This window comes from Aspergillus foveolatus, assembly GCF_047715535.1.
Source record: "Aspergillus foveolatus strain CBS 279.81 unplaced genomic scaffold BDW70scaffold_11, whole genome shotgun sequence".
NCBI lineage: Eukaryota > Fungi > Ascomycota > Eurotiomycetes > Eurotiales > Aspergillaceae > Aspergillus > Aspergillus foveolatus.
In genome coordinates this window covers 187,732-213,482 of record NW_027396075.1, presented here as the reverse complement: position 1 = coordinate 213,482, position 25,751 = coordinate 187,732, and the positions used below count along the sequence as shown (strand labels likewise).

General features: G+C 49.9%; 9 protein-coding genes across 9 annotated transcripts; 3 read left to right on the top strand and 6 right to left on the bottom strand.

The window, feature by feature from the left end:
- Window positions 1-155: 155 nt before the first annotated feature.
- BDW70DRAFT_157841 (uncharacterized protein) lies at window positions 156-1,150 on the top strand (the record flags this gene model as incomplete). The annotated part of the gene is made up of 2 exons (XM_073740425.1): window positions 156-341; window positions 485-1,150. The coding sequence occupies 2 exons, from the start codon at window positions 156-158 to the stop codon at window positions 1,148-1,150; spliced, it is 852 nt and encodes a 283-aa protein (XP_073598218.1).
- BDW70DRAFT_131672 (putative protein phosphatase PP1 regulatory subunit Sds22) lies at window positions 846-3,029 on the bottom strand. Its single transcript, XM_073736026.1, has 6 exons — window positions 2,748-3,029; window positions 2,638-2,669; window positions 2,509-2,580; window positions 2,150-2,446; window positions 1,622-2,099; window positions 846-1,558 (listed from the first exon to the last, which is right to left on the bottom strand). The coding sequence occupies exons 1-6, from the start codon at window positions 2,881-2,883 to the stop codon at window positions 1,539-1,541; spliced, it is 1,035 nt and encodes a 344-aa protein (XP_073598217.1). The 5' UTR covers window positions 2,884-3,029; the 3' UTR covers window positions 846-1,538.
- Window positions 3,030-3,806: 777 nt separating this feature from the next.
- On the bottom strand, window positions 3,807-6,069 carry psrA (putative general stress response phosphoprotein phosphatase Psr1/2). Its single transcript, XM_073734742.1, has 5 exons — window positions 5,825-6,069; window positions 4,618-5,741; window positions 4,414-4,563; window positions 4,268-4,366; window positions 3,807-4,214 (listed from the first exon to the last, which is right to left on the bottom strand). The coding sequence occupies exons 1-5, from the start codon at window positions 5,919-5,921 to the stop codon at window positions 4,002-4,004; spliced, it is 1,683 nt and encodes a 560-aa protein (XP_073598216.1). The 5' UTR covers window positions 5,922-6,069; the 3' UTR covers window positions 3,807-4,001.
- A 1,660-nt stretch (window positions 6,070-7,729) lies between these two features.
- Window positions 7,730-13,115, top strand: BDW70DRAFT_166016 (ABC transporter transmembrane region 2-domain-containing protein; the record flags this gene model as incomplete). Its single annotated transcript, XM_073741882.1, has 6 exons — window positions 7,730-10,184; window positions 10,511-10,747; window positions 10,938-11,022; window positions 11,402-11,477; window positions 11,514-12,952; window positions 13,034-13,115. The coding sequence occupies 6 exons, from the start codon at window positions 7,730-7,732 to the stop codon at window positions 13,113-13,115; spliced, it is 4,374 nt and encodes a 1,457-aa protein (XP_073598215.1).
- A 172-nt stretch (window positions 13,116-13,287) lies between these two features.
- BDW70DRAFT_131666 (uncharacterized protein) lies at window positions 13,288-14,678 on the bottom strand. Its single transcript, XM_073736025.1, has 3 exons — window positions 14,523-14,678; window positions 14,293-14,445; window positions 13,288-14,235 (listed from the first exon to the last, which is right to left on the bottom strand). Exons 1-3 carry the CDS (start codon window positions 14,584-14,586, stop codon window positions 13,364-13,366), a joined length of 1,089 nt encoding a protein of 362 aa, XP_073598214.1. The 5' UTR covers window positions 14,587-14,678; the 3' UTR covers window positions 13,288-13,363.
- A 236-nt stretch (window positions 14,679-14,914) lies between these two features.
- On the bottom strand, window positions 14,915-17,132 carry BDW70DRAFT_131665 (putative lysyl-tRNA synthetase). Its single transcript, XM_073736024.1, has 5 exons — window positions 17,050-17,132; window positions 16,524-16,840; window positions 16,298-16,468; window positions 15,817-16,242; window positions 14,915-15,757 (listed from the first exon to the last, which is right to left on the bottom strand). Exons 1-5 carry the CDS (start codon window positions 17,106-17,108, stop codon window positions 15,012-15,014), a joined length of 1,719 nt encoding a protein of 572 aa, XP_073598213.1. The 5' UTR covers window positions 17,109-17,132; the 3' UTR covers window positions 14,915-15,011.
- A 154-nt stretch (window positions 17,133-17,286) lies between these two features.
- BDW70DRAFT_11912 (Tim10/DDP family zinc finger protein) lies at window positions 17,287-17,922 on the top strand. Its single transcript, XM_073734728.1, has 3 exons — window positions 17,287-17,309; window positions 17,372-17,502; window positions 17,590-17,922. The coding sequence occupies exons 2-3, from the start codon at window positions 17,405-17,407 to the stop codon at window positions 17,771-17,773; spliced, it is 282 nt and encodes a 93-aa protein (XP_073598212.1). The 5' UTR covers window positions 17,287-17,309; window positions 17,372-17,404; the 3' UTR covers window positions 17,774-17,922.
- On the bottom strand, window positions 17,831-20,851 carry BDW70DRAFT_11927 (putative Sin3 complex subunit (Stb2)). Its single transcript, XM_073734731.1, has one exon. The coding sequence runs from the start codon at window positions 20,604-20,606 to the stop codon at window positions 18,072-18,074; it is 2,535 nt and encodes an 844-aa protein (XP_073598211.1). The 5' UTR covers window positions 20,607-20,851; the 3' UTR covers window positions 17,831-18,071.
- Window positions 20,852-22,497: 1,646 nt separating this feature from the next.
- BDW70DRAFT_11904 (urease Ure) lies at window positions 22,498-25,692 on the bottom strand. The gene is made up of 6 exons (XM_073734724.1): window positions 25,418-25,692; window positions 25,239-25,325; window positions 25,124-25,150; window positions 23,018-25,072; window positions 22,889-22,948; window positions 22,498-22,833 (listed from the first exon to the last, which is right to left on the bottom strand). Exons 1-6 carry the CDS (start codon window positions 25,436-25,438, stop codon window positions 22,573-22,575), a joined length of 2,511 nt encoding a protein of 836 aa, XP_073598210.1. The 5' UTR covers window positions 25,439-25,692; the 3' UTR covers window positions 22,498-22,572.
- Window positions 25,693-25,751: the final 59 nt, after the last annotated feature.

Genomic DNA, 25,751 nt, shown 5'->3' with positions numbered 1-25,751 from the left:
TACTGAACAGACCAGAAGATAGAACCAAACAAGTTTTATAGTCCAACCTTTAATATTCAGGAACGCCAAGACACCATCCCCGAGGTTGCGAACCACAACCAGCTACTATTCTTCTTCACATTATACATCAACTAAATTCATGAAGAACGAACAAGATGTCTTTTGTCAAAAATCTGCAACAAGTCCAAGAGCGCACCGTTCACATAACAACCAATCGAGCAACCCGCAGCCTTGCTGAATCACGCCTCATCCTCGCCGCGCTGCAGAAATTCGGCGAAGTCGTGCACTTCCGCAACGCGACGCTTTTCCGCACAAGCAACAAACACCTACAAGACTTAATGGTGAGCCCAAGCCCGGAATTTTAGGCTTCTGAGCTCTTGAATGGTTGGTTTGTTTGGCGCGTAGGGAGAGTTCGAAGGACAAGCCAAAAACGAAATTCATGCCGAATGCGAAAGCTAATGCGTCTTATTTCATTCGAATACAGAAAAAGGGAGAAAATCTGTCAACACAGACAGCGGGAAAATGCGATGGCGCGGACTTCGGAATATACGCAATGTTCGACACCCCGCTAGCGGCGCGAAATGCACTCGATTCCTCCCCTCTCCATGTTGACCTTTCACCATTATCACCACAAGCCAGAAATGACGCGACAAACCCCAATGCTGCACGCGTCAACGCTACGGCTGAAGTAAATACCGATGCCGGAGCTCATAGTAATATCGAATGCACGATAAAGCAAGACCCAGTTGATCACCTAGAGATTATGTCTCGAAACCCCTACTACGGCCCGTTCCTGCAGGAAACCGACCATACTGTTTATAAAGATTTGATTAAGCAGCTGGATGAGAAACTGCATGGTTTGGCTGATACTCCGAGTGCGAGTAAGAAGCCTGGAAACCCGAAGAAGACGAAGTCGACGCAGGAGTCGATACGCCGATTAAAAGCTGCGTCCTTGATGAGATTATGGTGGTTGGGTCAAGGTCCAAGAGCGGAAGGGAACTCTACAGAGGAACAGACCATAGAAGCGTCTAAGAGCCAGGAGGAGTTGGAAAAGACTCTAAGAGACCTGCCGTTGGAGAAGATGATAGCTGAGAAGGTGAGGGAGATGCAGGCGGAAAGAGAAGAGAAGGAAAAGCAAAATAATGGATGAGGAGTGGTATTATATGCCAGTCAACTCAGGACTGGCTAAGATCGAACATGAGACTCACTGGCCTGTAGGAGCAGCGCGTCATTTCGACCTTGGGAAGCAAACGCCCTGCATGCTCGAGACAGGGTTATGACTCTAAACAGGCTGTTAGACATGCCCGTCTCTACCTATTCCTGGCTTACTAGGCCCAACAGTGCCACTTGCACCTCGAAAGAAGCTCTCACCCCCATGGATTACGGATAAGCGAGGATTTGTGGTTGAGATCCCATATTCATGATAGAATAACGCAAGTGGTATTTTATACCTCACCAGAATCAAGGAGCGTCCACTTTACAGATACTCTTCCTATATTAGGCATTATCAAACGCTATCCTATCATTGACAGCACTCATCAAGCAACTCGTACAAACGCTGTTAAATTTTAGCAATTTGTCAGTGACAGTGATAACGGCAAAACAGTGGTAGAGCACTTACTAGCATCAATCTGCATAATTTGCGGTATGGCTAAGCGCACCTTGTTCCGGTACACAACCGGCCCATTTGTCTGCAGCGGATTCCCTTCAAAGTACACCGTTTTTAGGTTTTCCTTATCTTTTAGCTCGCGCTCCACCTCGTTAAAGCTCGAGAGCTGGTTATTGGATGCCCAGAGCTCTTCCAGTTCTTTCAAATGGGACAAGTGCTCCAGTTTTGAAACTTGGTTGTTCGAGAAGTCTAGCACGCGAAGGGCAGTGTTCGAATCTAAGCCCGCAAGATCCGTAATAGCGTTATGCGACACGTATAATTCTTCCAGGTTCTTGAGCGATGAGAGGCCTTTTAGGCTGGTGAGTCTATTTGATTGGATAGAAAGGATGCGAAGGTTCGTTAGAGCGTCGAGGTTCTTCATTTCCGTGATTTTGTTCTTCCCAAGCCAAAGCTCCTCTAGGGCGCTCAATGTCTCAAGGTTCTCGATTTCCTATAGTGATGTTAAAAAGCCGATATCATGAACGTACTAAGGTAGCTCACTCGAATCCTATTAGCCCCTAATTCCAAGTTCTTTATTTCCGTCAACCCCTCAAGCCCTTCAATCTTCGAGATCTTATTCTGCACAAAGTAGAGGTCCTTCAGCTTGACTAGGTGCGAGATATTCTTGATGTGCTTGAGCTTATTGAAGCTCAAATCCAAGCTAGTTAGGTTATGGAAATCATCAAGCCCTTTAAGGTGCGATATGAGATTGTCGTAAAGATCCAACTCTTGTAGTGTTTCGCCGAGGCTAGGGGGTAATTCGATCCGTGATATTTGATTTTGACGCAGGCATAATCGCTAATCCCCAACGAATAATCAGTAACGTATATCGCTCAAGTAAGGTATGTTGTAGGCCGCACCTGAAGCTTCGTGAATCGCTCCAACCGCAAAGCCGGGATAGAGTGTATTCGACAATGTACCAGGTCGATGTCCTAGGGGCCCATCAGCTTTTGAAGTTTATTGTTATTGCTTTGGAGAGCGCAGCATACTTCGACGTCCTTATCCTCATCCTCTAATAAATCTGATGTAAATGAGCATGTTAGTTTTGAGGTTTTCTTTCTCCGCGCTAGAATGCGACGTAATCCAAATAATAGCTCACCTTCGTCCGCCTCAATCTCCTCGACAGGAGGCGCATCCGAATCTGAGTAATCCGGGTCCTCTAGGGCCTCTGGGTTTGTTATTGTCGCTTTGGGTTCAACGCGTAGCTTCCCATCCCAGCCTTTGCTGTCTTTCATGATGGTAGGATTCGGCGGGGGAGGGGCGGGCGGTGGGATGGTTGGAAGGGGAGTAACTGCTAGAGCACGAATCTAACGGCAGGTCATTCACTGAAGTTTCACTTCTTAGACAAGAAATTCACTTTGAAAAATAGACCAAGACGAGTATTTTGACAAGGTTCGGGGAGGTGACAGGGAAGGGAAGAGCTCCTGTCGGAACTACCTGGAAGGCGGGACGAGGCTCGTCGAATCATGCGCGCATCATGCTCGGCCTCAAATAGTCGACCACTGCTTACTGTTTTGCAGTAACAAATAATGCAGGCCTATCTACACTAATAAGAGATATAAAGCTGTATTGTAAACGATGAACGCTTCTTATGTACAGCACGCCCTGCTGTGGTACATATACATGCAAGCCACCATGATCGAGAAGTCTGTGTTGATGGGATACCATGGAAAAGTATCAAAAACTGTGACACGGGTATGGGAGACATGGATGCAGATGCGAGTCGCTTGTGAAGCCTCCAAAATCAAAATCAAGGGGAAATAAAGATCATGGCCAATAAGATGACAACGGTCGGTTGCGGGAGAGTGAGGGATCACAGATACAGAGGTAGTAAGGAATTCGATGAGATGATCAAGTCGAGCCCTCTTGGGGCGTGGGTTAGACAAAATGGGGCAAAAGACTGTTATAAGGGGAAAAAAAAAAGCCAAGCACAAGGGAATGTAAATCGAACAGCGTATACATAAGATCAGCAAAAATTCAGCTGATAGCCAAGACAGACGCCTGCGAAAATGCAACGCAAAAAGGGGTAACTTTCTTTGGGGACAGATACATAAAGAAACAACGGGTAAGGTATCAGCTCGCTAGGAGCGTGTACAGGAAACAACCGGCTGTTGGGGGGAAAAATAGAAAGAGCACGCCAGCATATATAATCAGGCAGCGCTTCCACTCGCCTTGACAGATTCGAAAGCCAAAGTGCTGAAACTCCCAATGCATCTAGGCAGGGATAAGAAGGTGGAGGAATGTCTTCAGCCCCGTGCAGCTTGTCAAAGTAAAGCAGTAGCCGGACATAGGAAGCAAACAAGAGGAGAGTCCAGCCGTTCGAGGTATGTCGCGCGCAATGAAGTTACAATTGTCATAGTGTGATGTCGAGAACCAGGCTAACGTCTCTCACCTGGGTACCGGCAAGGTCTTCGAGAACAGGAATAAGGTCAAGAAGCTCGTTATCGTGGGCGTCAGAGAACCAGCTGCTGATGGGTATCGCATGTTGAGGGTGAAATATATAGGACGTTGGGGAGTTATCAATGATAATAGTGTCCCGGAGGTCACGGCCAACCTGGGAGAGATCCTAATATACAGTCAATAGTTATTCTTGAATGTGTGCGTGCCGTTTGTGCTGACCTTGACGTAGTTCCCTTGGTGGTTGTAGCAACTATCCCGGAACAGCCTGTGGTGGACGACACCATGAATGTCCAATTGGTCCAGCAGAGGATCGCCATACTAAGCGGATTAATATCACTCTGATCTGCGGTGCAGCAATGACTTACTTTTGAAACAGATGCTGTGAACACAACCACCTCATACAGTTCTCCAACTCGCTTCATGAATTGATCGACTCCTGGCCGTTTAATCACGTAAATGTTATGGTACTGGCCTTCAATCTCCACAGGAATGGTGAAATCAGCACGTTCAAGAACCTTCAAATCACACTGTCAGCTGAGAACTTGAGAAAGAAACAGAAGAATTCTAACCTTAAAGCTACTATGCACCAATGTCTCGTCGAGATCCAGAACCAAGCACTTGCGATCTCGTAGATGTGGTAAAGCCGGGGGCAGTAACCATTGCTGCGCTCTCTCCTGCACGGAAGTTTCTGGCTGTTTGCCTAACGGCGGGGGAGGAGGTAATCTGACGGCCTCGTCGTCTCGTGGAAGTTGCTTCTGTTCAACCTCTGTCACAGCAGGTTGAGCGGACGCCTCAAAGTTCTCCGTCTCCTGGCCTTCCGCCGCATTCTCATCCGCATTTGTATTTTCCTCTGATTCCTCGATCGTCGTGGGCTCAGCGGCGACAATCGCCGGCTGGATCGACAATTGTGTGTCCGGCACTCGGATTTCATTGTCCGCGCTTGATGAAGATTGATTTTGAACAGACTCAGGTATAACCGGCGTCGTTTTTGTTCCATCAAATTGCGAGCTTTGTTCCGCAGCACCCTCTTCATGTGATGATTGTTTGTCGGAAATTACTCTCAAGTTGGGCTTCTCGTCCTTGAAATAACTCGGCGTCTTGGACTCTGCCGTACTCGAGTCGGCCGCATTGACATCTGCTTTCTCCGGCGTTGGCTGAGTCTGAACAACGGATAACCGTGTGGGGGTCTTCTTCGGAGGAATAGAACCGTCCTCAGGGTCGACATCAGATGACGAACAGCAGCTCAGAAAGGCGAAGAGTTTGCGCGAGGGTTTGGAAGCCTTGTCCGATCTTGTTTGATCGTGCACATCAGGGCTAGCAGTCTTGTTTTCCTCCAGACTAGGCTCGTCCGGATTTTGCTCTTTGGACCGCATGCTGCTTCCTCTGCTTCTATCCCTTCGGCCCCTCAGAAGGCTCCTCCGCGAGCCACGAAGTGTGTTCTCAGATCCGTCATGTGGTCCGTCTTGAGTCCTATCAGACGTTGATGACCTATCCGCTTTTAGGGATGTCCGCGATGGTAGGGGTAAAAGGCGATGGTGTTTTTTTGGAGCATCAGTAGTAACGGCGGTGGGTGCGGCTTCGGAGGTTTGGACAGGTACAGACGGTGCTTGATCTTTCTCAGAAAGGTCGGGACGAGGAGCCAGGGACGAGTTATCTGTTGTCGCGGATCGGCCTTGAGATGGCGATTCATTACCTAAACGGGGGAAAAAGATGTTAGAATTAATTGACGAATGAGAAATATCAATGAATACTAGAAATGAGGGACAAGAAACATACCTGGCTCCAAAGAGCCTGTCGCGGTAGGCATTGGCACCTGTTCTGTGCTCTTTGAAGTCGTCGGAGGCGGACTTCGTTCTGGACTCTTGCCGAACATTGGGGGCAAAGAGGGAAAGATACCGACACACGACGAGAGATCGATAGGAAAGTCACTCAGGCGTTTGAGTTTTGAGTCAAAGAACGGGAAGCACACACTCAAAATGCCACCAGGGATCCGCCAGGGGAAGGGCGGCGAAGAGGGTGCGTGAAGGGACGCCTCCTGGATTCAGCGGTCCTGAATGAGGATGGATGGGAGGAGGCAAGCAAGCCGTCCGTGGGTGAGTTGGGTTACCTAAGGCTGAACCAGCTCTTGGCCACAGACCACCACCACCGCCGCCGCCTGCAATAATAATGCTCAGCACCGGCTCTTGTTGAGGTGTCGCAAAGTTCTCCAAGTTAACCTAGGTGGTAAAATGAGAGAAAAGGAGATATATGGCCAAGCAAGTTGCCTTGGAGTATTGTCGCAGGTTGGCTTTGAAGGTCAGATCCAGAGGAAGTCTGGGTGACCGTCACGTGGTGTCGGGCGTACCTTGTAGCAGCTCTATAAACTCGCAGTGTAAGTGGTGAATCTGCGGAGGAAAGATGATGCGGTGAGATTGGGTAGAAGTAAGAGAGCAACAATAATAGTAATAGTGCAGGCTCATTCGACTGGTTTAGAAAATGAAAAAGTAGGTCAAGGCGAAGCTATTATTATTATCCCCGTCTGTTGCAGGCTTACAGGTTACAACAGGAGAACGAACAACTCCGGGAGAAAACACCGGGAAAACATTTGCCGGATTGATCGGCCTCGTATTTGACTATCTACACTGCTATAAAGCGACGACCAGGCGATATGAGAGGCTGACAGTCGCATAGGGCACCAAGATGGAAAGGGGTAATCACATAATCCATCCGGAGTAGCGGGAAAGGGGAATTAACCACAGGGCAAATGACTTGGAAGCTCCGGTCTGGACTACTAGCAATGCAGGGCTGAGCGAAGTGATGCAGAAGAGTCGAGTCGTGGCTGCGGAAAGCTGGGGTCGGCCAAATCACATCAGCCAGATAGCCGCCAGCGACCAGGGAGATGTGATTTACAAGAGCAGATCCGCTTTTGAGGAACGGAATCCCACTGGGAGATTCTGATTGGACGAAGGACGAGAGACCAGGAATTTGCTTCTTTCTAGTTCTGATGTTTGTTGTTGCACTCACTCTGAACTGACGGTAGACTGAAGGCTTACGAAGCGACTCCAGACTTTAGGAAAAGCGGCTGTCTTTGCCCCAGCTGATATAAGCCCGGACAGATCCCTGTTTAAAAGGCCACCATATGCATCTACTCCATATGCAGAACCCGTTTGCCTGTGCAACTGATAGGCTTACTGTACTCCAAACTATTTTCCTGACTGGAACCTCAGGTCGCTGTACTCACCGTCCTACCATGAGTATAGGACAGACCAAACGTACTACGGGCAGGCAGGGGAACTCCAATCACGAACTAATGCTTTCTTTTGAGCAAATATTTACAGAGCCCAATTATGTCTTCAATATTTTATGTTCATCTGGGGTAGAATGCACGTGAGGGGTGGGCGCTCCGCCAAGTGCTCTCCATAGTCTCCACGTTCGGGGCCCGAGGTCGTTCACATGCAAGGAACTCCTCGACCCTCGTCATCTTCAGCGTAATGTGATCTGCCGGCTCGACGTCTACCAACTTCTAAATCGTCGTCCGTCAGCACCGACTCACACGACTTTTCATGCATTTTACAGTCTCATCCGTCGCGTCTTGCTGATGCCTGCGTCTCGATGGCCACCAACGGCTTGGTATAGACTGTCACCTGTCGGAAGGAGCAGAATAATAGACGACGAGCTCCCTATGCTTTATTGGGGGACGCGATGGCTGCTCAATCAACGCTTCGACAGAAGCAAGATCCTCTTCTGACTCTATATATCTATTACACCAATCTGCTCCGAGGCAAATTCAGGCGTTCGTCAAAGACTGCTAAAATCCTCGCGATAATTGCCCTTCTCCTTTCGATCGTGGGAACTGGCTATGGAGGCTATAACTGGTTCCGAGAAAGAGCAAACGAGCGCGCTCGAGGGAAACGGTTACTGCGGCGTAACTCTGGAATAAGGGGGAAGGATGGTTCTCGCACGATATATGTACCATATAAGGACTCTTTGACCTCCAAGGTCAAAATATACCCTACGAAACCTACAACTTTCGACGCACACCGAAGGCTGTTCTTGAACCCGCCGGCATCCGCTCGGACGGGCGATGAAGATTCATTAGGCCGAATACCACCGCCAACCACGAAGCCCGGCTTGAACCTCGCTTTCCTTCACCAGTTCTTGAGTCTCTGGAGTATTATGGTGCCGCGATGGAATAGCAAAGAGACAGGGCTCCTGATGAGCCACGGGGTCTTCTTGCTTCTACGCACCTATTTGTCACTGTTGATCGCACGGCTTGATGGTGAAATTGTCAGGGATCTCGTCGCGGGGAAAGGGCGGGCCTTTACCTGGGGTATTGTCAAATGGTGCGGCATAGGCACGCTCGCCTCATACACCAACGCTATGATCAAGTTTCTTCAGTCAAAGGTGTCCATAGCGTTTCGAACTCGCCTCACGAGATATATTCACGATCTTTACCTGACCGCGGACAATAACTACTATAAGCTGATGAACCTTGACGGTAGCATCGGCCAAGGCCCTGATCAATTTATCACTCAGGATCTCACTTTGTTTTGCTCAGCTGCAGCAGCACTCTACTCTTCTATGGGGAAACCTTTAGTGGATCTTTTCGTTTTCAACTACCAACTCTACCGCTCGTTGGGGCCATTAGCCCTTAGTGGGATTCTCACTGGATACTTTAGCACTGCTGTTGTCCTGCGGAAGCTTTCGCCACCATTTGGAAAATTGAAAGCTGTGGAGGGCAAGAAAGAAGGGGATTTTAGGGGCTTGCATTCGAGATTGCTCGCAAATGCGGAGGAAATATCGTTCTATGGCGGCGCCGATATCGAGCGTGTGTTCCTTGCCAGAAGCTTTAAGGACCTTCAGCGATGGATGGAAGGGATTTACAGTTTAAAGATCCGCTATAACATGCTTGAAGATGTGATTCTCAAATACTCCTGGTCCGCATTTGGGTATTTGATTACCTCTTTACCGGTTTTCCTTCCTGCATGGGGCGGTCTAGGCGGCGCCATGGAGCTGGCAGACACATCTGAAGCTAGCGGGCGGGAACGTGGTCGTATGAAGGAGTTCATCACAAACAAGCGATTGATGTTGTCTCTGGCTGACGCCGGGGGTCGGATGATGTACAGCATCAAAGACATTTCTGAACTGGCTGGCTACACCTCACGGGTGTATAGTCTCGTATCCGCCCTTCACAGGGTCCATGCAAATGCCTATTACCCACCGCATGACGCTGGTTCAGAGTTATATTCGCTAGAGGATGTCCAAGGAACGATTCACAATGGGTTTGATGGGGTACGCCTTGAACAGGTTCCTGTCATTGCGCCGTCTCTTTATCCCCGAGGTGGAGACGAACTTCTCCAGTCGCTCTCGTTCGTTGTACATTCGGGCGATCACCTCCTCATTTCCGGTCCTAATGGAGTTGGCAAGTCTGCCATCGCGCGTATTGTGGCTGGTCTATGGCCCGTTTACCGTGGTCTTGTCAGCCGTCCGAGAGGGTTCGGGCTTGACGGGATCATGTTCCTCCCCCAGCGACCATACCTGAGTGTCGGAACCCTTCGAGACCAGGTAATATATCCTCACACTGAAATCGACATGCGAGATGCAGGTGTCTCAGAATCAGCCCTTCAGAAAATCCTCGATGATGCCCACCTTGGCTACCTCCCTTCTCGCGAAGGCGGGTGGGACTCTCGCAAAGAGTGGAAGGATGTTCTGAGCGGTGGCGAAAAGCAGCGAATGGCCATGGCGCGGCTTTTCTACCATGAACCTCGCTATGCCTTCCTCGACGAAGGAACCTCTGCCGTCTCCTCCGACGTGGAAGGACTACTATACGAACAAGCTAAAGAACGAGGGATTACACTTATTACCATCTCTACGCGCGCCTCGCTGAAAAAGTATCACACCTTCAATCTTACTATTGGTGTGGGCTCCGAGGGGGAGCAATGGCAATTTGAAAGGATCGGAACTGCCAAGGAGAAACTCGGTGTAGAGAAGGAACTTCAGGAGATTCGCATGCGTCTCAACAAAGTTGACGAATGGAAGAGACGACGACAGGAGATTGAAGACGAGCTCCAAAAGGTCTGGGTCGATCATGGAGAGCTTGCGCCGTCTCCATATGAAGAGGATCTCAAAGCAGCAAAGGATGAGGTTGAAGTAGCTGGTAACTAGAACGTATAGCTGAATGGAACTCTTATATGAATTATATGCCATGAGATTTAGCATATCTTATACAAGCAGTTCTTGTCCCATCTATCCTTGTTGCATGTCACGTTTGCCCTCTCCGTATCACTGCTATTGAGACACGTGACTGGGTTCTTCGTCTGTGACAAGGCTTCACTTCTCGATTCATTTTCCCTAATACAATGGCAAAAGACCTCACCACATTTTTTTCACAATAATGCTCTTTTTATCCTGTTTTCTCCTAATAATGATAGAAAGGATTTGAGAGTAGGGATTTTCATGGGTTTCCATCTTGTAAATCCACAGATCTGGCACCCCTCGAACACGAATTAAATATCCAACAAACATCAAAACTCAATATCATGCAGCAAGACTCGGGAGACGATGATGGGCACGTTGTGGTAATTCCAATCAATCATTCTTTCAGTGATGGTGATTCGTCGACGTGGCCTACTGAAGAGAGGTACGGAAGACCCGATGATAGCTACTACAGGCAGAAACTCGCAGAGCTGTGGCTGAAGGAAACCGGTGCTTATGCATCAGGTAAGTATGGGATATCTTCTCTGATTCTAGGAGTATCCCTAAATGTTACCACTCCCTTTGCCCATGCAACTCTCCAATTTCCGGGTTGGGAATATGTTGTATTTTCCACAACTACCTTGAAAAAGTTGCGATACTGCTATTGCAGTCTCTAGAGAGCCTTGATATGGACCATTGATGCTGACAGCTCCAGGTGTGACTGCCTTCATTGATGAATTGCCAGACGGCTATGCGGTTTTCGATCGGCCACGCAAATCGGATCCAAGTACAGTGAGTTGGTCAGAAACTTGAGTGTATTGGTGAGCTAACCCGGGTCACAGCGTGACAGATTCCTTTATGGTCATCCAGTTGGCCAGTACTTTTCTTCCACAATAACTTTCTTCCCACATTTCTACTACCTAATGACAGGGGGCACTACAAAATGCCCTTGTGAACTATGCGCCAAGCTAGAAAAAAGACAGAAAGGTTTGAGTCTCAAAGAATGTACCATGTTTGAATTCTAATGACTTCAGACGTCGCTACGGGAACTGCTCGACGCGGTAGGCCTCCCGGAAGACTTGCCGGAAGATCCGCTGGGAAACCGCCTGGGACGCCAAATGCAACACCATCTGGAAGACCTCCAGGAAGGCCCCCAGGTAGTGGCAGGCCTCGTGGTAGGCCGCGCCTTAAAGGTTCCGGACGACCTCCAGGAACTGGTAGACCCGGGAGGCCGCCAGGAAAGCCAGGTTTTATTGTAGTTGACAGTGAAGGCACTCCGGATGTGTTCAAGTTAGCCATCACCAAGCTGAAGCAACAAGGGGAAGCGGACTATAAGATCTCGGAACCGGCGAGCATGGACTGGAGGGCTGAGAGAGCTGCAATGGACGAGTACTTGGAAACACTCGACGTGCGCCCCTCATATCTACCCCGTCTTGGAGAGCTCGTATTATGGACTCCTGACTTTGACGGGGACTTGGTGTGGAACCCCGTGAACCAAAGCATAGAGATATATTCTCCGATAAAGAAGAAATACGTGAAGAAACCTCAGTGGCGTGCTGGGGTTGTTGGTCAGCTTCCTACGGAAGAAACAGTTCTTCAGGATCTTGTGGAAAGAACTGAAAAAAAGTGGGATTTAAACTATTCCGGCTTTCGCGTTGAAACTCTTCCTGACCCCAATGGCACCGACAAAAGTTACTCATTACATTATAGCTATGTCGCTCTGAAATGCATTAAGCCTTACAACGCTTTTGAAGTCTTTTTGCAGGGCACTCCGCGCGAGAAGCTGCACCCCTCAATTGAGCACGCTATGACTATCATGTCATCATTCAGTTTGCTCGATAAATACCGTTTCAGAGGCACGTGGCCTAATGCGTCGATTTATTGTCGGGGCATCTTCATAGGGGCGGAACTCCTTGTTGTTGGGGATGCGGTTCGTCTGAAACCAAAAGGCTACAGAGAAAAAGGCAACCTTCAGAAACCACCAGTTGTGGACGTAATGGTGATCAATGAGATTAGACTGGAACTGATTGAGTGCGACGAAGACCCAAAGTCTAAGCAGCTTGCCGAAAAATACCAGGTCCGCATTTCAGGAAGGCTCTACACAACTAACTTGGAACGAGCCCAATTGTCGAACGGACCACCAGCTCGGCCTCTTTCACCTCTCACACTACAGGAGGTAATGGACGTGTTTAACACCGTCGGAATGGGCGGGTATGGAGATTGGTATGAGTTGCACTCTGGGGCAACTGTTAACATATCTCACGATATGATACTCGGCCGCTGTTACGAGCCAGATGCCATGAAGCTGCTATTCAACTCTCTCTCGCTCGGGTACGACTTGCCAGGCGTCCTGCGCGCGAGAGAATACTCCAGAAATGTCGATGAGCGTATCCCTGAGGGCAAAACCTGGTTCTGGGGCGACTTCCGCACTCAAACACTTGGTATTGAGTCACTAAATGGCGAAGATGTCGGCCACTATAGCGAAACAAGGGACGTGAAGATGTGGAGGGCCAACCTCAGGATCGTCGATGGCACCGCCAGCCAGGCTGATTTCCGGGATGCGAAACAATCAGCTGAATGTGGTCGACCGTCGATGAAAACGGACAGCGCTGGCCTCGAGGAGATAGGCAAGACCAGCAAGCTTGTTAGTGCCAGCCTCGGGGCTGTAGACACAAGTAACCCTGTAAGCTCGGAAGAGGAATCTTCGGAAGAATCCGAGTCGCCCAACAGGTTCCCAGGCCGCCCGAAAGTGAATGTGAAAGCGGAGATCGAAGATAGTGCGTCAGAGGGGGATTGTACTACGCGCATCAGCCGGCTCAGAGGTGGCATTGAAGAGACAGGATACGGCAACTATGTCCCAGACACTTGGAAAGAGTTCAAAAAGGGACGCTGAGTCAAGTTCGTAGCCTTCGAAGCATAGTATGGGGAGCAACTTTGACGAGTAAAGCTTGTAGCAAAGATATTTATGATGGCAACTCGTATATAGAACGCATAGCATATTTCACAGGAGGAAATGCATTGTTCTAGTCCTGGGCAGTTATTAGGTTGTATTTTTGCATTGAAGCTATTGACTTCGAAATTGGAATTAGACATCACTATATACAGTACCCTTCCAACTATGCGCTTTCCTCGGCAGAGAGATCAATAAGTTCTCTCAACAACCTCCCTCGCAAAGTCCGCAAACGTCTTCCCTTCCTCCACCTCCTCTCCCAGATTCGGCTGCGTAAAGACAGCCAGCGTATTCCGCGCAATCTTCCCCTGTCCCTTGGGCACCTTTGCCCCCTTCACAAAGTGCGGCACGGCGCGGAATTTGCCCTTCGTGATCAGCTGTAGTGCCTCCCCCGTCTGAAACGCCAGGCAATCCTTGGGGATATTCACCTTGACCACCTCCCCCGTGCGCGACTGAATGTACAGTCCGGCTTTCGGGTCCGGAGACGCAGGTAGTTCAGGGAGGTGCGAGGTAGCAGAAGAAGAGGCAGGCGGGTGCGCATCTTCGTCGACGAACATCGCAGACGTAAGACCCGTCAGACACCCGTGATCGAGGTGCGTTGCACACCAGTCGTCATCCTCCTCATTATCTTCATCTTTCCGAGCCTCTTCAGCATGAGCACCATCCGGCGCGGGAAAGTAATGCAGCAACCGCGCCTTCGTCGTCAAACTGCCCCTAACAACCTTCTCCAAATAACCCGCTTTATACCCCTCAATGTTCCCCTCCGCATACCGATCACAAGCCCTAGCCACCAGCACCGCCGTATCTATGATCAACCTGCACAGTTCCTCAAGTCCGCTGCGGAAGTTCGGCAACTTCTGAGAGTTAGGCCAGATGTTCGGCGCCGTGTACTCGGGGAGATCGGGGTGTTCGTCAGACGGCGCGCCCTGCAAAGACGGGTCCTTGTAGAACGCGCAATTCACGTAGTAGGAACCCTTGAGTGTGTCGAAGTGCCCTGATCTCAGGGTTTCTTTGCCGCAGGACCAGCCGATCAGGTATTTAGCCGAGGGGGAGGTGAGGGATTCTGCGTATCAAGAATTTAGCGGGGTTGATGAAGGAGGCGGAGTGGAGTGTTGAGTACCGAGCTCATCGTTTTCGAGCGCAGCAAGATACGACGCGTTGGAGAGAACTTGCGCACGAAGATGCTGGAATTTCGGGTCGAGACCTTTGACAACGATGATCCCTAGCGAGGAGGGGCCGAAGGCTTCGGTGAGAGTGTCGAAGGAAACGGTGCCTGGAAGGCTCTTATTTTAGCGTTGTACCCCGCAGTATTCATAGATGTATAAAATTGTGGTGTGTAGGTAGACGGACCGTCAATCAGCTCTTGCAGACTGACAGTCACTGCCTGAGCCTGTTTGATAGGTTTCGACGCCATTTTCTGAAGTCGATAATGGACCTTTGAAGGTTTCTGATAACGAGAGGAAAGATTAATTTATAATTCTGAGCCACTGTCTTCCCCAATTCCCCCCCTCTTTTCCCGCTTCGCGGCCGGCTCCGACTCCCGCCAAGTTTGATGCTACCCTAGGTTTATGCCCAGGTAGTATCACGACTCTATGGCATGACGCCCTCCTTAGCTACCTGAATATCCAACATCTCGGAATCGAAACGCGCTCTGTAGCCTATTTACTCCCTAGAAATGGCACAGAAGTCCTTGGGTTCACCCTCTGCAGACTGAAACATGGTATCACTAGAATATATCCCACTATAGTACAAGATTTATAGTACAAGATTTATAGTACAAGATCGATCATCCACCTACCCCCGATTTGTCACAACAGAGGCAAATAAAGCACAATACGTTCAACGTCTCGTCACATGCCTCAAATTCCCAAAAGGCAAAACCTCTGCAATCTTCTTCACCTTAGTAAACAGCATGACCAGACGATCGATACCACACCCCCAACCGCCCGTAGGCGGCAACCCCCATTCCAACGCTCTGAGGTACTCCTCATCGATTTCTCCGGGCTCATTAGCATCCTTGCTGTACTTCAGCTGATCCTCGAATTTGCGACGCTGCTCCCATGGCGAGTTCTCCTCTTCATACATGTTCGCAATCTCTTTGCCTTCGATAAAGAGTTCTGCACGCGCAGCAACGCGCTGGTTGTTATCAGGGTGAACGAAGCTCTTCGATAATGGAGAGAGACACTCAGGCGGGTTGATGATAAATGTGGGCTGAACGCATTGTGGCTCGACGTAGATGCTGCAGAGCTCATCGAGGAGACGCGGGAGGGTAGGGTGTTCGGGTAATTGGAGTTTGAGGTCCGTAAAAATTTGGGTGACCTGTTCCAAGGAGTCAGGTGCTGTAAGGTCGGGCAGCTGGCGGTCAATGCCTAGTTCAATTCCGGTTATAAAGTCGATGCGATGGAATGGAATGGTGAAATCTATGGCTGTTGGAGGCGGTTCCTTTCGTTTGTTGAACTCTGCAATGAAAACCTGCGCTAGGCCGCATAGGAGCTCCTCTGTTGTGTTCATCAGCTCTTCCAGGTTGGAGTATGCCTGGTAGAACTCGCAGGTTGTGAACTCCGGGTTGTGGGTTTTGTCTAGGCCTGTCACCATAAGTCAGGTTAAATTCTGGAACTCAATGAACCTATGAGGGACTGCTCACCTTCATTACGGAACGACGGGCCAATCTCGAAGACCCGATCGAAACCCCCCACGACCAAGCGCTTCAGCCAGAGCTCAGGAGCAATTCTAAGGGCAAGCTGTCGATCTGGGAATTCAGTGGCAGACGTATAGAAAGGACGAGCGCTTGCACCGCCAGGAATCCCGTTCAGTATTGGAGTGCTGACTTCCATAAATGATTTATCTAGGAGAAACTGGCGGATATGTTGAGTAATGAGAGATCTGGATTTGATGACTTTCACCGTAGCCGGGTCACCGAGCATCTGAACATGGCGTGGATACGGAGAGTTTTCGTGTCCATGCGCATCGAGAGGGATATCATGCAGACACGGAGAGAGGAGTTGAGGCAGGTCGGTGGCCACAATCGAGAGCTCACCCCGTTCTGTACGGTGCGGTTTACCCGTTATAGCTGTTGCGTTCTGGTTCAGCCTGTGGACGGTCAGGAGTTGCGATGGGGAACATACAAAAGGCATCACCGCGGCGAATCATACGATAGAATCTCTTGAATATCTGCTTTGAGACCCCTACCCGTTCCAGGCGACTCAAATTGCAGAGGATTTGAACTTTATGGCCATCTTGATAGATGTCGAAAAATATCAAGCCGCTCCCAGCTAATCTATACGTACGAACCCTACCTAATTGATCTAAGTACAAGGGTCCATATTGAAGCCATCGCAGGCCAGAACATACCGGTTACGGTGACTTGATCAAAATCTACAAATTCTTTGTTGGCTAAATAGCTGTATCGATGTATGAACTCCGAAATAGCGAATGGGTTGGCAGGTGTCTCAAAACGAGGATACGGGTCCGAAGTTGCCTCTGTCACTTGAGCAAGCCGCGTCACGAAAGCCTGCTTCTTGGACAGGGCTTCTTTGGACAGAGTTTGCTCCAATGAGGCTTCCTTCGACGAGGCGGCCTTGCTATACCATCTCCCAGGTACAGAAGTCCGGTATGCTACTCGGCAAGACCTAATACGCATGGTGGGTTGTACTATTAATGTTCCGGTGCTAAGAGATTGGTTAGCAGATATTCTATACGAATATGGCAAAATAAATCATCAAGAGAAAGCAAATTCAGAAATCAAGAATCTAAAGCTCCGTTTGCATTCATAGCCTGGAAACCAAACATCGGATTGCAGCGGTTCTGTAAGGGACTTGAATCATCATGCGATTGCTGTTTACGATAGGAGGGGAAAAAAAAGGCAGAGTTGCCTTACCTTGAGGGAGGAGGCCTTCCTTTCAGCTGCAAAGCCCACCAGGGGCGTATCAACTGCATTGGAGCTGAAAAGGAAGGTCTAGATAGTAGTGGTATAGGGAAATATGTCGAATGGTTGTGGAGCGAGAAAGCTCTGAACAGCATTTAAGCCGCGCCCGAAGGCGGTGAGCCACAGCTTCCGAGTTCGATTCCGCAGAGTCGGAGCTGGCATTATTTCAGCATCAACTTGGACTATCATCTTCATTTACATACCCTTCGTGAGTATGAGGATACCCTTCGTCTTGACCCTACTGCATGGAAGCAAACTAACAGACTCTTCTCAGTTTTCAAAGACCCACCGCGAACTCACATTCACCATGTCTTTTCTATTTGGCGGCGCCCCCAAAATGAGCTCGGAGCAGAAGATTGCTGCCGCAGAGACCGAAGTCGAAATGATCACAGACATGTTCAACCGGTTCGTAAGACCTTACCATGTCAACATCTGGCAATTATAAATCGCGCGCCATTCATGTTTTCTCCAGTTAACACAATTCTGTCCTAGGTTATCGGAATCCTGTTCGAAGAAGTGCATCCCCAACGACTACCGCGAGGGCGATCTTAACAAGGGCGAGTCCGTCTGCCTTGACCGCTGCGTCGGCAAGTTCTTCGAGGTCAACATCAAGGTCAGCGAGAAGATGCAGGGTGTTGCTGGTCAGCAGCAGGGTGGTGCGGGACTAAGCCTGTGAAGAGTGATGGATTGCCTTTACGTGTGCTGATATAGTGTACTCTACTCTCGGTTGTGTAATGAATTCTTGTTTTTACTCTCGTGGTTGTCACCCTGTGCTTCTCTGCAGTTGGGCTTGCCCAGGTTCATTGTGATTTGGCCTTAAAATCATCAGCTTGCTTGGCCGGCCTTGTTGCGTATGACGACTTAGTGCGTTTCACCGTCCTATTCGGGATTATGTACATCATAAAATAATACAGTATATACAGAAGTTGTTAGGTGCCGCCGATGGTTGTACGCATGCGCAACCGACGCTCAGACTATTGCCACTGACCTCCTAATCTGCTCAACCAAGATAGCCACGAGTAATTCTGCTTCTCTTCACCGCGTATCAGAGATTTGACCCTCAGTTCGATCTCGTTGACATGGCGTTCGAATTCTCCGAGCCCGGTTTCAACATCTTCAACTTTGGTCTCTAGGGCATGCAGTTCGTAGTCAAGCTTGGCGCCTAGCATCTCGACTCTTTTCATATGTTCAGTGAGCTGCGAGTGCTCCGCAGCCAGTACATTGCCAGAGCGCTCCCTAACTTGCTGGTACAGCTCAAATCGTTCGAGGTACTTCGAGCTCATCTTCTCATGAGTCTCATAAAGAGTGTGGTTCAGCCTGTCAACCGAGGACACTTGGCTCTCGACCCATGGAACTGTATTTAATTCGAGGTCGCGGATTCGAGCCCTTGAAATTCGCGCATCGGAGGCCAGTACGTCTTCGTGAACTATGGCTTCCTCCAGGGTAGCATCCGAGCTCTCAAATATTGTACGGTCAGCTAGTCCTTTTCGCGCAAGAACAACCTCCTCTACGATGCTAAAGGATAGGTGCCGCGGCCAATATTCATTTCTTCTTTCAAAATCGTCATCTGAATGAAGTTCGTCGCAGCTATGCGGTCTTCGCAGGGCCATAGCGCAGGATGCTGGAGTTGGTGCTCTTTCTTGATCGCCTGAAACACCCGATGCGTCCGTGGATCGCGTTTTAAATAGGTCCAAGTCCTGCATCTCTTCGTCGGTTCGGGATACGGATGCCTTGCGTGACGTTTCTGTATCTTCGTTCGGTGCAGCAGACTCCACTGTGATTGCTGGTGGTGATTTTTCAGCAGGCTGGTCGGCGGTGTTCAGCGGTTGTTCCCCCATCTCGCCGTCATTCAATATATGTGTTTCGGGTAAAGGAGCATCCTCGTGGTTAGGCCAAGGGCCTGTCTCAGTCTCACTTTCCATCATAGCGAGTTGCGCTGCATCACCAAACTCCGAGCCATCCTTCGCCTTGTGTGAACGAAGGCCAGGTATCCCGACGGCGTCTTTGAACTTGCCAAACCCTATCCGAGCGTCGGAAACCTTCTCACTGACGCCTTTCATGACCAACCTACTGAGGTTCTGATCTTTGTCCTCTGGCAATCCAGCTGCTTCCGCTTGTTTCCACGAGCGTTCAGATCGCTGGAAAGAGGGCTCCATGCCCAGGTCCTCATGCGAATGACGCTTGCGGCTAGTCCAGACGTACCCGCCTTGCTCGTCGGTGGTGAACATCATATCCGCCGCTGGGGTTCCATTGGACTCAACAGTGCTTTTTCGTGGCTTCCCTCGCCATAACCACTTTGCTCTTTCGCCGCTGATCAGTTGGGCAAAGTTGTCAATGTCAATTGTTTCAATATCGGCAATGCCCCCTTTCTCTTTGCCGCGAACCATGCCCATAACCATCTCGCCCCCGTGCCCGCTGAGCTCAGCCATGGTTGACTTGACCGCGTCAGTCCAGCCCTCAGCATTGGCTGCCTTTGCAGTAACTCGGTGTAATCTGTCCAAAGTGTGGCGATCCAGCCGCCGCGTCCGTTCGATTTTCTGAGATTTTTGAAAACTCCCGATTCCGCGTTTGAGGTTAACGATGTCAAAGGTATCCTTGCCGACAGGGGCACCGCTCGCATGAAGCCGATTGCGAGCCCCCATTAGAGTACCTAGCAAGGCTGCTACTGTGGTAGGACCGAGCTTCCCATCGCTTGGTTCGATGTTATACAGGTCCATTCCGAAATCGGTCCACCAGTCTCCCACAGCATCTTCCGTGACATCGCAAAGTAAGCCATCCACATACTCCGGTGCCAGCTTACCAAACATCATCAAAGCGATTTGGCATTGTTTGACAAGCTCCACCACGGCGCTGTAAAGGGGGACTCTTTCGCTTGTCCGGTATAATTGGTGAAATTTAGCGACGGTAGCAGGAGCTGGTTCTTGGAGCTTCAAACCGGCTCGACCAGCACAGCCTAACCGTTTCAGGTTCTCATTCACGACAAAGTCTTCACGGTGCTTAAGGATGTCGCCATCTGGCACAGGTATGACGGATAGTTCCGATGGGAACGAGTTCAAATCTGTTACCATGACTGTGCCCAGGGCCGTCGCTTTCTCTCTTAGCTGAAACCTCTTAACTGCATTGAAGTAGAGTTTCAACCGGGGCGACCATGTCGACTCGTCCGTAGGAATCCCTAACACTCCAGCGACCACTTTATGCGACAAGTCTCCCGTAAATGTTGTGATAACAAAGGTGGGGTGGATCCTTGAACACGCCCATTGCTCAACAATGTATATCTCATAGCCCTCCAAGGTTAAACGACGATGCAGCACGACAGTCGACGGATCTTCTTCGAGGTACCGCAAAGCAACTGGGTCTGTAAAAACGATCTTTTGGTGGCCACGGCGGGGCGGCAGTTCGGCTCCGTGAGGCTTGGTTGATGGGTTCTCCGCAGCGTTGACTGAGGCTCTTGTGGTTTCGCGATTTGTGGTGGGAGATGTGGCCTGTGCGCCAGACGCTGTCGATGACATGGTTGACCGTACAATTTTTACTGCACGGGGATAATGAACAGACCGTAGGCATTGTAAGTTTGTGGGATGGTTGAAGAGATAGTAGGCAATCGTACAGCCTCAAATTAACCCCGAACCTCCAGTCCGCCAGGTACAGCCCACAACGAAGAAAGGAGCTTCGACATATCAAGGACCAAATATTCCTCAACCGTGAGGGTGGAATACAAGGGGTGACGCTCGAGGAGCATCCATATCGGACTGTGAGGAGTAACGGGTTGTACGAATCTGGGAATTTATATGCCGGCTACCGACGTCACAAGGGAAGTGACCAGGCGCCGAAGCGGTGAGTTACAGGTACCTGCAAGTACGGAACATTGCAGCGGCTACTCCCGTATACCCAACTACCGTTCTTACTGTCTCCAGTGTCGACTAGTTATCTTGTCTTTCATATTATGGAGTGTAGATTGCTTTTGCGTATCTCCAGAGATATCCTACTTCATGCCTGAAAGAGTGGACGCCACTTACACCTGTCAGCGCGGTTAATAATCCCGCATCAAAAGTGGTTGCCTAAGGTACGACACCTGGTTCCTAGCTCAGCCACACCTCAGATTGAGACTAATTGCGAGACAAGAGGCCAATTATATCCCATGTCTCAGCAAACTCTCATATAGCCGACGCTCGCGTTGATCGACAACAAGAGAGCGCGACGATGTTCTGGCCGTCGGTAATTTGACCCAAAGCTCAGAATCTTCCATCGAACTATGCATTATTATACTGGTTAATGGCGTCTTCAATCTCGTCTCTCCCTTGGTCTACAAGCAACTGAGCTCTTCGCCTTTATCCGATGGACAGCCGAGCTGTTAAGCGATGGGCCTGAAGTTGCTTGGTTCGACTTCACTAGCACTGAAGCTACGAATAACGCCGGATATAGGGACTGGAGCAGACACAGTAGGATCTTCGGCATGGGGATAATTGTTAACTTTTCCTGATCTGCTACTCGCAGACTTGCCGTAATGAAGCATTCGTTCAGGTGGCCGGGGTTGAGAAAATATATTGACCCCGGGGAGCAGCAAACAGCCCAGAAATATGAAGGCTTTCTTTGGACGCCAAAACAGAGTCCAACATTCCTAGCTGTAGATACTGGTGCCATATACGGCTGAAATAATTATGCCATATTCCCGGCACTTCTTATCTTGTCAGTTTATACGTTAGTAAGAGGAGGTTTGTGACACTATGACACCACTGCAAGAACTAACAAGAGACGACGTCACTCGATCAGACTGACATGCAGCCAAAGCGCATGAATTTCAAGTGGCACCACGATATCGCATGGATACGCAGGTGTATATAGAACTAGACTGTTGTGGTACACCCTCAACGTAGGTACTTAGTCTGTCGATCGCCCTGCGGCAAAAGCATTTCATGCAGCTTCATTATGCATATAGTCACCTACAGTAATTTGTTTCTCCATCCATTGCCCATTTAAGAGGAAAAACCTGCATATGTACATGGGGATGGACCGGAAGAAGGACACCAAGGTAGTCCACAGCAAGGGTCCAAACACCATTTGACCCCATGGGAAATAGAGGACCACAGGAATTCATCTGGCAGGCGATCAAGACACCAAGCGAGAGTCATTGCGGTCAGTATCCCTCAATTTGTGAAGACTTTGGCAGCTACTTCAAGGGTGACTACATCCATGATACCACTGGCAAGCCGTCTTCAGCTGTGTACCTCATTGCTCGCACGATGGAATGGGAAGGGTTTTCGAACTGGGATAAAATGCGTGCTTAGATTTGTGCCTATCCGGAAGGCAGACACTGCAGCTGTCTCGCTTACTTTCAGTTTGAGTTGTACTAGTGTTATAGCCCGTTTCAAAAGAAAGTCATCCATTATTATATAAGGCCCTTCATATACACCTTAGACCTAAACAAACTGTCAATGTCACCACCCCACTATACAAAATTCCATACTTGTATTACCCTGCTTAATAAACAAAATAATCCTGCGTCAACGGCAGCGTCTCCGCAGGCTGCGCATCGCAAAGCCTTCCATCCGCTTCAACGCGATAACTCTCCGGATCAACCTTCATCTTTGGCATCGTGTCATTGAACTTCATATCGGCCTTGCCGATATTGCGGCAGTTTTTGACGGCTTCAACGCGCTTCTTAAGCCCGTAGGATTGGACGGTGTTTGTGTCGAGTGAAGCTTGTGAGACAAACATTACGGATGTACTGGGAAGGTAGGCCTTTTTTCATATGTAAGTGCATGAAAAGGAGAAAATCAAAGGGGGAGGGACGTACGCCGAACTGCGGACGCATAATCACGGGTTGGATGGTGGGGATTGAGCCATTGGGGTCACCCTGCGAGGCTGGTTAGTCTAGGTAGTGTATGAATGAGACGGACGGGGGGTTTAGAATAGTGCTCCATACCATCATTGAGGCAACAATCATGCCGCTCTTCAATACCTGGCTCGGCTTTGTGCCAAAGTAGCTAGGCGACCAGATCACCAGATCCGCGAGCTTGCCGATCTCCACGCTCCCAATCAAATGAGACATTCCCTGCGCAATGGCCGGGTTGATAGTATACTTGCTGATATAGCGCTTAACACGGAAATTATCAGCCCCGGTGTTTTCGTCCTCTGGCAATTGACCTCGCTGTTCCTTGTTCTTGTGCGCAGTGTTCCATGTGCGGAGGATGACCTCACCACAGCGTCCCATAGCCTGGGAGTCTGAGGACATCATGCTGATGGCGCCGAGGTCGTGGAGGACGTCTTCCGCGGCGATGGTCTCGGCGCGAATGCGGCTTTCTGCGAAGGCGACGTCTTCCGGAATGTTCTTTGACAGGTGGTGGCAGACCATAAGCATATCGAGGTGCTCGTCCAGGGTGTTCATTGTGAAGGGCCGGGTGGGGTTCGTGCTGCTGGGGAGGACATTGGGGTGCTCAACGACAGATATGATATCGGGTGCATGGCCGCCGCCGGCGCCTTCGGTGTGGTAGGTGTGAATTGTGCGGTTCTTGAAGGCTTGAATAGTTTGTTCGACGAAGCCAGATTCGTTCAGTGTGTCGGTGTGAATCATACACTGCACGTCGTACTTCTCGCAAATGTCCAGGCAGGTGTCGATGGCTGCAGGTGTAGATCCCCAGTCCTCATGGAGCTTGAGTCCGGCTGCTCCGGCAATAATCTGCTCTTCGATGCTAATTCCGCCACTGTCGTTCCCCTTCCCAGTGATTCCGACGTTGATGGGGATCTGGTCACATGCTTGGATCATTTGGCGCATGTGTGTTGGGCCGGGTGTGCATGTGGTTGCGTTTGTGCCGGTTGATGGGCCAGTTCCTCCTCCCAAAAACGTGGTGATTCCAGAGGCAAGTGCCTCCTGTGCTTGTTGAGGGCAGATAAAATGGATGTGTGTGTCGAAGCCTCCTGCAGTGACTATCTTGTTTTCTCCCGCAATGACATCCGTTGACGAGCCGATGATCATGTCCGGATGGACGCCATCCATAACGTCTGGGTTTCCTGACTTGCCAATTCCGACAATTATGCCATTTTTGATACCAATGTCTGCCTTGTAGATACCGGACCAGTCTATAATGACAGCGTTTGTGATGACCGTATCCAGACAGTCCTTGTGTGACTTCCCTGATGCCTGACCCATGCCTTCGCGGATACTCTTGCCACCACCAAATGAACACTCATCTCCATAGTGAGTATAATCCTTCTCAACCTTGACCCAGAGGTTTGTCAGTCCCAAGCGAATCAAATCCCCAGTCGTGGGCCCAAATAGCCGAGCATACGCTTCTCGATCGATCGTGAAAGGAGCAACAAGCGCGTTATCCGCAGCGGGCTCAGGAACATGCGCAAAACCAGCAGTTTGCAGGCGCTGTATGATCTCGTCCGCCCGACCAAGATCCACCGGCCCGGAAGCAAGGGAATTGCCTCCCTTGATGATCCTATGGCCTCCTATCTCAACCAGAGTAACAGTCTTCGTGTCACCAGGCTCGAACCGAACGGATGTGCCTGCAGGAATATCAAGCCGATACCCATAAGCGCGAACCCGATCGAAATGCAGTTGAGGGTTAGTCTCGATAAAATGATAATGCGAGCCAACCTGAATCGGTCGATCACCCTTGCTCATCACCTTGAGCTTAATCCGCTTCCTTCCCTCGCTCAGTGTGATTCGCGCGTTCTTCACAGGAATAACCGCTCCAGGCACCTTCTCAGGCAGATAATCCTCCGGATTGGGGTCTGGAAATGTATCAGCCGGTGGTATCGGTAGGAAACTCCCGTAGAGAGCCTTTTCGAGGTCTCCATCATCTGAACAGATGGGGTGGTGGACGGTCACTAAATAGCTGCCCGTGGTGAAAGTGCCTTCGACCTGCAGCTCCACCAAGGTCGAAGGGACTGATGGGAGTACATGCCGGCGACCCAGCATGGTCTTGCCGATGGACATGAGGTCAGCTACCGAGTATTGCCCATCACGAATCAACTAGCCCGGAAATTAGTACAGCGAAGTCAAGAATAAGTTTGAACTTCGTACCTCGTGCAGGTTCGACGAAATCAATGCCTAGTCCGGCAATCAGCTCACATTCATTCCAGAATGAATTCTCCGAGGTTCTAGCTCTCCTCTTCAATTTTCTAGTAGCACAACGTACCGCAGCTTCGGCATGATTGAGTCGCACACCACGTGCAAGACGCCGCTGGGCCAAAAAGCCTAATTGTGAGATGGCGAGCTTATCGAGCTACTCATGCAACGAACAGTCAGTAAAAAGCGTCCAAGCAATTTGATGATGAAAGACACCCAGAATCCAGGTCCCGCACTGCACTAACATACTTCCTTCGGAATAAGGTGCATATTGCCACGCTTGCCTATGTATCCCGTCTTTTCTTTTTTTTTTACCCCCTCCTCAGCCTGCAAATCAAAACCGCCGATACCCGGATTGGAGCAAGATTTGGCCAATCAATGGCAGTCAATGGCGGAGTTGGGGTATATTCTGGTGGTACGCTGCGGTGAGAAGTGTCGTCGAGAATCCGTTCACGTACCTTCCTCTTCTCAAACTTCCCTCGGGGGCATCCAGGAAATGAAGAAGAGAGTGGAACGCCCCTCCCCGTCGGACTTCGGCGAAGGTTTAAAAACGAAGCTCTAGTGGGATTGGAAGGCCGGGGAA

Bases quoted from the DNA above. Each gene is read 5' to 3' on its own strand.
- BDW70DRAFT_131666 (XM_073736025.1), bottom strand. From the start codon at position 14,586: ATGGCGTCGAAACCTATCAAACAGGCTCAGGCAGTGACTGTCAGTCTG. The intron at 14,446-14,522 runs GTCCGTCTACCT...AGAGCCTTCCAG, and splicing joins TCTGCAAGAGCTGATTGACG to GCACCGTTTCCTTCGACACT. The intron at 14,236-14,292 runs GTACTCAACACT...CTTGATACGCAG, and splicing joins GCTCGAAAACGATGAGCTCG to AATCCCTCACCTCCCCCTCG.
- BDW70DRAFT_11904 (XM_073734724.1), bottom strand. From the start codon at position 25,438: ATGCACCTTATTCCGAAGGAA. The intron at 25,073-25,123 runs GTACGAAGTTCA...TTTCCGGGCTAG, and splicing joins TTTCGTCGAACCTGCACGAG to TTGATTCGTGATGGGCAATA. The intron at 22,834-22,888 runs GTACGTCCCTCC...ATATGAAAAAAG, and splicing joins TTATGCGTCCGCAGTTCGGC to GCCTACCTTCCCAGTACATC.
- BDW70DRAFT_11927 (XM_073734731.1), bottom strand. From the start codon at position 20,606: ATGTCATCGACAGCGTCTGGCGCACAGGCCACATCTCCCACCACAAAT.
- BDW70DRAFT_11912 (XM_073734728.1), top strand. From the start codon at position 17,405: ATGTCTTTTCTATTTGGCGGCGCCCCCAAAATGAGCTCGGAGCAGAAG. The intron at 17,503-17,589 runs GTTCGTAAGACC...ATTCTGTCCTAG, and splicing joins ATCACAGACATGTTCAACCG to GTTATCGGAATCCTGTTCGA.
- psrA (XM_073734742.1), bottom strand. From the start codon at position 5,921: ATGTTCGGCAAGAGTCCAGAACGAAGTCCGCCTCCGACGACTTCAAAG. The intron at 4,564-4,617 runs GTTAGAATTCTT...TGTGATTTGAAG, and splicing joins TGGTGCATAGTAGCTTTAAG to GTTCTTGAACGTGCTGATTT. The intron at 4,215-4,267 runs GTCAGCACAAAC...ACTGTATATTAG, and splicing joins ACCAAGGGAACTACGTCAAG to GATCTCTCCCAGGTTGGCCG.
- BDW70DRAFT_131665 (XM_073736024.1), bottom strand. From the start codon at position 17,108: ATGCAGTTGATACGCCCCTGGTGGGCTTTGCAGCTGAAAGGAAGGCCT. The intron at 16,469-16,523 runs GTATGTTCTGGC...TAGATCAATTAG, and splicing joins TGATCAAGTCACCGTAACCG to GTAGGGTTCGTACGTATAGA. The intron at 16,243-16,297 runs GTATGTTCCCCA...AGAACGCAACAG, and splicing joins TCGCCGCGGTGATGCCTTTT to CTATAACGGGTAAACCGCAC.
- BDW70DRAFT_131672 (XM_073736026.1), bottom strand. From the start codon at position 2,883: ATGAAAGACAGCAAAGGCTGGGATGGGAAGCTACGCGTTGAACCCAAA. The intron at 2,581-2,637 runs GTATGCTGCGCT...ATGGGCCCCTAG, and splicing joins ATGAGGATAAGGACGTCGAA to GACATCGACCTGGTACATTG. The intron at 2,100-2,149 runs GTGAGCTACCTT...ACATCACTATAG, and splicing joins TAGGGGCTAATAGGATTCGA to GAAATCGAGAACCTTGAGAC.